Here is a 10,770-nt window from a genome sequence, read left to right on the forward strand (position 1 = left end):
AAAAATAGTTTAATTTCAACAAAAACAAAAAGATGAGTTGATGATTAATTCAGTCCTAAGCTGATGAGTCTCATATAATGTGGACTCAATTATGCGCAAGTGATGCGCAACAGATTTGCGTGACGGAATTATTATAGTTCATCACTGAAATCCAATTTTAATATTTCCGCTGCCTTTTTTAAAATCACATCCCCAACGATCCTCGGTATATCTAAATTCCAATTTAACGAAAGTTGACAGCCTGAACTGGCAGCAGCCTGGCAGCCTTCAAATTGTCCCTGGCACATAGCCCAGCATAATATAAAACATGTAAAATAAAATAAAAAAAAAGATGGAGTGAAATGTAACATTAATTACCGATGAATTGTAAAATAGATTTTCGAGCCGGATTAGACAGCCGACATGTAGAAGGTGCCGGGGTAGCTAAGTGCCAACACGATGATTGGCCTCCTGATAAAAACGGGAATGAAAAGACACACGAAAGTGATGGAGAGAAAAATATAAAAATAAGGTAGCCGGGCCAGTTAAGTATATAGGAGGAGTCGACATATTTAAAATACAAAAAAAGTTGTCAGTCTGCTTCTGCTGGCCTCTGATAAAAACTTTAATGCTATACAGAGGAGAGCTCTGATCACTTAGGCCACTTAAAAAGCCAAAAGGAAGGCGCGCGCTCAGCTTCTTATATATTTTGCCCAGCTAGAGCTAGCTAGAAGAGATGCTATCGATGATAAGCTGCGGCGGCCAGCAGCCGTTCACATTTTTCTTTCTCAGCTTTTTACACAAAGGAGCTGATTGATCGTTTGATTTCCATTAAAAGCAGATATATATATAATGTATTATACAATGGCGATGGCTGCCACCGCGCGTAAAAGCATTGCTGCTGCCATTGGAACGTGTTGGCGGAGAAATCAGATGTTGTTGGACGGGAAGAGTGCCGAACCAGATAACGATGGAACCTCTTTTCTTTATTCTTTATTCTTAGTATATAGCGATGCTATTACAGTGTGTGTAACGAAATCAGTTGCTGTTGTAGTAAAAGTCTTCATTTGAGATTATCTTTATTCTATTTCTTTTTCTTTCTCTACTTTAAAAAGTCTTGATAGATATTTGGGGATGGCCTGGAGGGGAGGTTTATCACGATAATCACCATATTCAATTTAGATTTTTATTTTAAATAAAAAAAGGCGCGACCTGCTGAATGTGGGAGATGGGAATCTGTTGATTCTTTCTGCTGGGGCGTTGATGATGGAGAACGGATAGAGTCATCATCTTGGCTTCAAATATTCTAAGCCAAGCCACCACACTAATAGAGCCAAAAGGCTAATATTTCCACCTCTTATTAGAGGCCTAGTCATCAGATGAAAAGGTATGCTAATCAAATAATCTGACAAAAATAAACCTTTTTCTATCCGGAAACTCTATCGCTTCATCTCTCAAAGCAGCAGCTCAATTTAGTCCTCTCTGCTGTCATATTTCTTTCTATATCTTACAGTTTCTACCTTTTTGCCAAAAAGGTTAATTAGCAGGTGAGAGGGGGGTAAGGATAGTAGAAGCGGCTTATAACGCCTCCCTTCATATCCTAGCAGCTAAAAAGCCAAGAAGATGAAATGACGAGGCCTATCTTTCTGAACAATCTCTTGAGCTTCCTACTGGACTTGGTATGTGCGCGTTGGGCTGCTGCTGCTGCTGCTGGACGATCGTTAGCGCAGATTATATATTAAAATATATAGCTTACTGTCGACTCTCTCTCTCTCTCGGCTTGATGTCTTTTCAATTCGACTCTCCCATCAGCAATCTAAGCCAAAAAGTTGCCTGTCGTCAAGTCAAATTGTTTTTTAAAAAATTCCGGAACTAAATAATTTTTATTGTCAGTTTTGACCTCATTTTATTTATTGACATGTGGGAAAATAGGATCAAATATGTCAAAAGTAAGTCGATATGGGGCTGGAATTCCTGTCCAATCATCTGATCAAGAAAGGTGTCCGTCGACAAACTATTCCGTCGATGCAAATGCTGATGTGTACACGGTCGAAAAACCACATAACATAACACAACTAGCCTCAGCAGCTTATATCCTATACAAACACCAAAGTGTCAATCCTCTTTCACAGATGAACGCGTATCCGGGACCATATTAAGCTATTACGGAATATAAGGAATGCCACAACTTAACGTCAATAGATCCCCCCAAAAAAAAACTGTCCAGGTATACGTAAATCAAAATGGGGTCTAAAGTAACTAGATAACCGATGGACCAAAGTGTAATAATCACCCACCGAAAATTTCTAAAACATCAGCTAATAACGCAGTATATATACATAGGTTCTTATGTACTATCCTTCCCGTGTCGAGTGTAGTACATAATCCTGTCAAAAGTGATGAGCCTACTACTATGGGGCTGTCCATATATTACGTAACGCAATTTTTCACCTTTTTGGACCCCCCCTCCCCCCCTTGTCACGGATCGTAACAAAAAAACAGACACCCCCCCTTCTAATTACGTAACAAAAAACAAACCCCCCCCCCCCCAGTGAATTTAAAAATACAAAATACAAAATTTTCTTGATTAAAGCCATGTATTTGATGTTACATGGTACAAACTCTTAGATAGGCTCAATAAAGAAGATGAAGGCGATAGCGGAGTAGGCTATCAAACTGAACGAACGAAAAACTTAATTTTCTTCCTCCCAGACACCCGTGTGTTTATTCGTGGGAAACAAAAAACTAAACAGACGAACCATTTTAGTTACATTTTAGCGTGGGAAATCGATATTTTTGCCACTGTTTTAACTTTTTTTAATTGAAAAAAATTTTCGGCATTGCTACGTAACGTTTTCAAAACTCCCCCCCTCCCCCCTGTAACATTTCGTAACACTTTTTGCAACCCCCTCCCCCCCCTCATCGCGTTACGTAATATATGGACAGCCCCTATATACCCTGTGCCTGGAATTCTCACCAGCAACAACAACAAGAGCCCCAAACAGTTCAACCAAAGTGACAAGATCACAAAAGAAGATCACAGCCTATATAGTAGCCATCCCCATCCCCCTATACACACACACATCAAGAATAGATATAGAAAGGAGAGAAAGAAGAGGGAGCTATATAGTCTCAAAACATGCTGCTGTACAAAACGCTAAGCCGCTTTTCTTCTTTTCAAATTTTTGTGCTGTGGACATTTTATATATATACATTTGTCAGCCCCCCTTCATCCAGCGCGCGCGTTCCACCCCAAGTGAGAAAAAATAAAAAATGAGCTAATTGGGGTTCCTATTTATTCTTTATTCCCTCCGGCTGCGCCTGTTGTTATTTTATTTTATTTCTTTTTATTCATCCGCTTCCGGAAAAATAAAAAAAGTTATTTTATTTTTTTGGGGGAATAACTGGTATTATAGGAATCAGATATCATGATGTAATAATAGATGATGATGGGCGGAGAATAGTTACAATCGATATCACGTGATCGATATTGTACATATTCAAATGGCGTTTTAGCAGATATATAGACTGGCTGACTGGCGGAAGGGTTTTATTTGATGAGCGGACAGACGCCAGGAAGACATGAATTATATACTAGACTGCTGGTTATATATTTCTATATACAACAGACGACATGTGTACGTTATATTTGCTCATCATCCATCGTTGATTCGTTTTCGGGAGCCCGGAAGGAAGTACATTCGAAATTATATCGGCGTCCGTCAATTTCTAACAAGCGCAACGCGATGTTGAGCGATGCAACTGATGAGTTGATGACGTTTAATACATTTACAATTATTCAGCGCTGCGCTGGGCGTAATTATAAAGCGACTGTACACACACAGAGACGGACCTTATCTTCTTATATTTCTCCGAAATATAAGTCGCCCAATCCTTAATGAAAACCCTGGGGGGATCACAGCTCACAAAGAATCGGACAAATAACGTCTGTACAGTGTAGCAGCAAAGAGCTGTTGATCAATTAGAGCCAAGCTAATAATAATAAGAGTTGCATCATCAGTTCAAGAGAAATAAAACGACCGTTAGTATACAGCAGCAGACAAGGGAACTATATCATTTCATCATTGCAATTAAGCCAAGAAGATATGCTTTCTTATAATTAATGAAACTATAATATCTAGGCTACTCTTATTCCGTCTTATTTGAAAAATAAAAATTGAACAACAGTTTAGAATTTACGGATATGATTTCAGGTTTATTGAAACTCTCGGTGGTTGGAATGATGTCGATATCATTATATTTACACGAATGTACGGTTATGCAAGAGAAATGATTTCCGGCGAAAAAACTATTATGATATATAGGGGGGGGGAGCATATTATAATGTATACGTTCATTTCAAAGAATTACGCAAGCGATTTAGTGTTCAACAATCAGAAAAATTGCACATGAATATTATTTATAGAATTTCTATTTAGACCGTACTGTTTTTATTATAACACGGAGGATATCATCACGACTGCGAAAAAATGTTATATAATTAAACAGAAAATTAAACCAAAATCAGAATACACAAATTACACACGGAATGGACATAATATACGTGGGCATATAGAAATCAAACGTTTCAAATGATTTCGGCTGACGATTATTTGTGGAAATAATAATTTTTAAAAAATCAGCCGGGATTGAATTTAAAATAAAATAAAAATTAATTAGATTTAAAAGTTAAACTAAAGCGGTTTGGAATCACCGCGACGGAATCGCGAGGTTGGAGTGGCAACGATGTCGGGCGAGTCGCGGGAGTTGATGGTCAGTGAGCCGCTGGACGGTGGCGACGGTGTGGCCGTCGGTCGGTGCTGGACTCCGTGATGGGCCGGCTGAGACTGGACTTGGCCCATCAGAGGCGTTGTGGCCATCATGCTGGGCATGAGGTAAGACGCCGCCGGCGGATAGGCCGAAGCGGCCGCTGCCGCCGCCGCCGCCTGGTGGTAGGCCATGGCCGCCCCGGAAGTCAACGACAGCCAATGGTCCAGGTGGGCCGGCAGTCCGGCGGCGGCCGCCGCAGCCGCCGCCACCACCGCCGACCCCCCGCCGTTGTTGTTGTTGTTGTTGTAGCGCGGAGTAGTTGCAGCAGCCGCCGGAATCATGGCCGAGAATTCCTGCTGGAATTTGCGCAGCTGTTGCGACGCTTCCATCTTCTCCTGGCGACGCCATTTGGCCCGCCGATTTTGAAACCAGACCTTCAAATTCAAATCATCAAATCAAAATATTCAATTTCAAATTTCCCGGCTACTTTTTTCTTATCTTATCAATGGCTATAAACTAAGTCGAACATAAGGGGACCGCTGATTGATTCGAACTTGGCGCCATGATTGCCAATAGTTTTGAATGGCCGCCAACCCCCCCAGAAAATAAAAAAAAATGAATACAACTTGACTCTTGTACTATTTAACACACTTATATCCGGTATATAACGAAGCAAACTCTTGGGTGGGGCCGGGAATGATGGGATAATGGGAGCAATCAAACGCCCATTGAGCAAGTGCTGGCTTGACAGATGGCCGTCGCTTTTTTCTTCCCCCGTACCATTTATAGAGCCAAACTTCTTTTTATACAGAAAACATTAGGGAACAACTTTTTTTGATTTTTTCTTTTTATCTTTTTCTTCTATTTTTCTGGAGTGTTGAAGGAGGGTATGTATAGTTGCCATAGCTCCCAATTGCGTCCAATTGGCCACTACCAACCAACCGAGACCCTTTTTTAGACGATTTCATTATTAGTTTTCGAAGTCTTTTGAAAAGAGAAAAATAATAATAATAAGTACGAAATTGGGTGAAAATCGAGCAGATGATTATTGCGCCATCTGGGCTCTTTTCAACGATTGTATTACGTGACGCTAAATTTCATTCTTTTTTTTTCCCTTGTTGTTCGTCCCCACAATTGAAATGATTGAATTTGTATGTCTCTTTTGTTGTATTAAACATTTCCTCTGATTTTATTCCCTGGCGTTTGAGAAAGAAATTTAGAAATTCAAAGAATATCTATTTCTACATCCTCATGATTCATTCATGTATAAAAATGGTTAAGATGTTGGAAAAAAATTAATTTGCATTTTGACTATAGATGCCTGATATTATATCATATCCAGGCATCTCGAGTGTATAATCATCTCTCTAAATCGTATCATACCGTCAATTGAAAAACTGTATCGTCTGAGCGGGCTAAATAAATAATAAATCGTCTTTTGTGATTGAGCCGATCGGAAACTATATAGGCCTACTACACCATTCTCAAATAGAAAAAAAAATCGGAACTCTATTATATTTTAAAGAGGGTGAAATCAACGGTTTAGATGTTATTACATGACATATCGTCAGACTATATAGATGGCGCAAATAAAAGGGATCAAAAGGGATATCTCTATATCTACTACAAAACTGCATCTGATGGTCTACACACGTTTATATACATGTATATAGTCCCAGCACATCTGATACCGGAGAGCTGTGATTGAGATGAATAGACTACGCGTATAAATACAAAAACCCTCCCTTCACCCTCCTTAACATTCCCCCCCTCTCTACCGACGCTGCTGGAGCGTGTGTTATTATATAACATACAGCACAGACACAGTCGCCGATCTCTATTGAATATGCTGTGCTGATCGTTGACTTGCGCTCGATATATACACACACACAATCGCCGCTGTGTATATTTTATAGACACACACACACAATTCTAGACTAAATAAATGTATACACATCGGACTCTCTTTTATCCCCCCTATAGACTTCTGTTTGGAACAGCTTTTATATTTTCTCTCTTTTTCTTTCATCATTTTTCCCTTCGTCGTCGTTCGATCTTTCTATTTTGATCAAATGTATCGGGCCTCGATTGTTATTAGAGTTTGAATGCGTGCCGTGTGTTATCGGACCACTTAGCCTCGGCTCTAGACGGTCGATTAGCCTAATAACTCGTTTGAGCTAGGGCGGGGCCTTATATTCGTTGGCTGTGCTGCTGGCGACATCATCCCATACACACACAGATGATGCTGCAACATGCAATGGGGGGGGAGCAAACACAAAGGAAAAGCTTTGCTTTTCTTTCTTCTTCTTCTTCTTCTTTGGTTTTTCAACCCAATTTTTACAAAATATAATGAGCCCTTGATTCTTTTTAACTTTTAGAAATTCGTTAACTTTGCGCTGATTAATAATAATGTCGTCTACAATTTGGACTGGGCCCGCGCCATCGTTGAGTCTCATCAAAGAAAATGCGACACAAACGACATCAAAAAGTTGGATGGGCAGGCGCAGAGCAGCATTGAATAAACGAACAGCATTGCGCCCAGCAGCGCTGCTGCTGCTGGAAATGAAAGCGGAAATTTCCTTTTTCGTGTCCCCGATTTGAGCTCGACAAAATGTATACAACAAGAAAAGAATCTACTAGATCTCGTCTAAATAACGCAGTTAAATGTTACATGTTATTACAGACAAGAGAGGCCGGGAATAGACGAAGTCAAATCGGATTTCTCTTTTCTCGGCCATTTTGATTGATGCTGTTAGATAGAATAGATGCACATATAGCACAGGTCCCCCATTTATTATTTATTCCGGGACCGGATATGAGTTCTAGACACTGTTATCCAGCATATAGCAAACCCTCCGTGTACGGATGGATGGACCCAATAAGAGAAAAAAATGAACGAAAATATAACGAAACGAGTGTGCTGGCCTATAAGACAAAAGTGTTGTCGCACTTGACGTGATTGCGTGTGTACACCAGTCACCAAGGGCCAAATAAAACTAAAAATAGGCAACTCCATTTCATATAATAATACGCCTAATAATAAATAATCCAGCCGGTCTATGTATAGTCTAAACTTTGTTGCTGGATTATTATTTATAGTCGAAACATTTTGTAAACTTATTCTAGCTTTTGTCTAGGACATTTAATGATTGGACTCTCTCTAATAAGTAGACCCGAATAAATGTATAAGGGAAAAGCGACTTATATGTAACTCTGCGTGTAAAAGGGGGGAATGAAAACAAGATCCAAAAAGACTTAACAGATGAGCAATTAAAAAGCGGGAAAACCAAATCCGATTTTCGCCGCAGCTAATAAAGTTGAACCGCGTATTCAACTACAAATAATCATATCCCGACTTGTGTACATAAGAACTTGAAACCACAAACTTTCCTTTGAAATAATTACCCGCGTGTAGATTTTAAATGTGTAGTAAAACCAGACTTAATTATAGGCCCGCGCTTTTATAATTAATTTGAATTTTAATGAAAAATGTAACTCACTTGAACTCGGACTTCCGGCAGATTGACTTTCATGGCCAGCTCCTCGCGACTGTAGACGTCCGGGTAGTGGGATTTCTCAAAGGCCCGTTCCAGCTCGTGCAGCTGGAACGTCGTGAACGTCGTCCGGTTGCGACGGTGTTTCTTGCTGTTGCCGCCGCCGCTGCTTCCAGCCCCACCGCCACCTCCTCCGCCGGATCCTTCGCCGCCGTTCATCCCTCCGCCCTTGACGGAAGGCTCATCTTCATCGCTGCTCAACTCGCCGGCCCGCTGATGACCCAGCAGCGACTCCTGATGCTGGACGTCCGTCTCATGTGGCTGATTGAAGTGATGGTGGTGGTGGTGGTGGTGATGGGCCTCGGACATTTCACGGAAGAGTTTGGCCTGGTGTCTAGCCCCCGGCCCGTCTTTTTCTGAATTTTAAGAAATCAATTAAATGTAATTCAATTGAAAATGAATTGAAATTTACCTTTGGGGTGTTGATTGTTGAGTCCCAGAATGGCCTCGATCGTGTACAAATGGCTGACGTGATGATTGAGACTCAATTTGTTGCCGGTGGAAGTGGCCGGGACTTCGTGTTGATGCTGGGCCGGGACGGCCAGCAGGGCTGGCTTGGCCGGCGACAGGGAATCGGCCACTGTCAGCGGAGGATTGACGGGTACTACCGTCGACAGAGCGGCCACCATATCGACGTGTGAGCGACGCTGTTGAGGCCCTTCGTCGGCCGATCCATTCGTCTCGATGTCGACGCTGCTGCTGTGACTCCGGCAGCTGTCGGCCGACGACCCACTCCTGCTGTTGAGACTCCCGCTACTCTCGTTGCTATTACTATCGTCCAGCATCGAAGTAGATCGCCTCTTATTATTCTCCACCGCCTGCTGTGGTTGTTGTTCCGTCATCATCTCAACGAATTTCAAATTTCGCGGGTTATTCAAATTTCAAAAAATAATAATTTCACACACTCGGCGCCAAACACGAACGAATATAGTCAAAAAATGATGGGCGAACTGTATAATAGGCTTATGGGATAACACTTGATGAAGTTGTTTGGGAAGAAATCAAACGATCGACGATCGGATGTGACGAGCGTCCAGACTGTTTGATAGTCGCGGTCGTGACTGATTTCCAGTATGTGTGAGCAACAGCAGCAGCCGAGAGAGAGAAAGAGTCAGCCGCCGTCTATGGGGGAAACGATGTGTGCTCGCGGGTGTACATCAGAGAGCCTGCGGCCCGTTTGGCGGAGAAAAAAGGAGGGGTATATGTAAGATGGGAAGGGGGGAAAAGAAGAAAAAGAAATCTCATAACATCATCATGCTATATACTATAACGCTCTCTAAGCTGTGTATATGTATGTGTATATAAGCTAGATAGGGGAGGTCGGGAGAAAAGTGGGCGGGGTTTGCCTGGGTGGAGCCAGCATGCAGGGCTCCGGCGTCAATCCTGCGGGCTATTAGCCTCCCCAACGCCGCAGACCAATGGCAGAGACCCAACTCGGAGGATGACTGGGCGGAGCTTAGCTATAGTTCAGATAGATTCAGATTGCGCCCGGCATTATTAGGACAACACGTTATTGCTGGACAATAATATACGCATTGTATATAATAAAATAGCGAATAAATTAATAGATGAAAAGATGATTCGCAAATTGTTGATAAGGAAAATAAGTTTTGTGAATTTCTTTTTTATATAAAATCTGATGCCGGGTGATCGAACGAAAACATTCAGCGCCGATGGGTGGCAGATCTAGCTAGAAGAGGAGAGGGAGGTAGCTGATCGCCTGATCTTATATAATAAGCAGACGGAGAAAGAGGAGAGAGAAGAGGAGTAGGCCAAGTGGAGGGAAATTGTCAATTTCATCGGGCGTCCCTCAAACGAGTTCATTTGGCTCCGTCGGCGTGTTTTTATTTATATAATAATATAGGAGAGAGCTAGAAAGGGTGGCCAACCACCCACCCACCACCCACAAAGGTGAATCTAACATTCATCCGCAGATAGATACAGCAGCCAGCAGTCTATATATATAAGGCTTGTCTATATAAATCTCTGATTGAGTTTGCTATGCCTCCCTCCCCTTCTTCCTTATTCAACTCCCCCCACCCAGTCCCCGTCCAAACTCTTGGATAACTTCGTTACTCCTCATCAGCGCGATGCAGCACCGGTTAAAAGGGGAGCAAAAAAATAGAAATTATTGATGGAAAAATCAGAGCGAAAAAATAAGCTACTGACGATTAGAGTCTGTCGATAATGATCGCAACCTCATCATCGTTTTCCCGCCTTCATTTGAATTGCCTATTAATGCGAGGAGAGCAGGAAGACGACCATCATAATTACACATCCAGCATCCAGCTCTATAGCGATATGACTCTTTGAACCGAATCTGATCTATTTATTATTGAGCGGGAAGTTTGAAATCTAAACAAAAAGGCAATCGATATTTGCGTTTATTGGCTGATGTCGACGACGTATGGGATGCGCGTTCTGGTTTGATTTGATTTCTCTTTGGCTGTAGATGTTAATAATATCA

General features: G+C 41.7%; 1 protein-coding gene across 1 annotated transcript; it reads right to left on the reverse strand.

The window, feature by feature from the left end:
- Positions 1-4,174: 4,174 nt before the first annotated feature.
- LOC124193436 (retinal homeobox protein Rx-B-like) lies at positions 4,175-9,427 on the reverse strand. Its single transcript, XM_046587234.1, has 3 exons — positions 8,716-9,427; positions 8,250-8,659; positions 4,175-5,183 (listed from the first exon to the last, which is right to left on the reverse strand). The coding sequence occupies exons 1-3, from the start codon at positions 9,146-9,148 to the stop codon at positions 4,674-4,676; spliced, it is 1,353 nt and encodes a 450-aa protein (XP_046443190.1). The 5' UTR covers positions 9,149-9,427; the 3' UTR covers positions 4,175-4,673.
- Between the last annotated feature and the right edge of the window lie 1,343 nt (positions 9,428-10,770).

The sequence above is a fragment of the Daphnia pulex genome, chromosome 5 (genome assembly GCF_021134715.1).
Source record: "Daphnia pulex isolate KAP4 chromosome 5, ASM2113471v1".
Lineage (NCBI taxonomy): Eukaryota > Metazoa > Arthropoda > Branchiopoda > Diplostraca > Daphniidae > Daphnia > Daphnia pulex.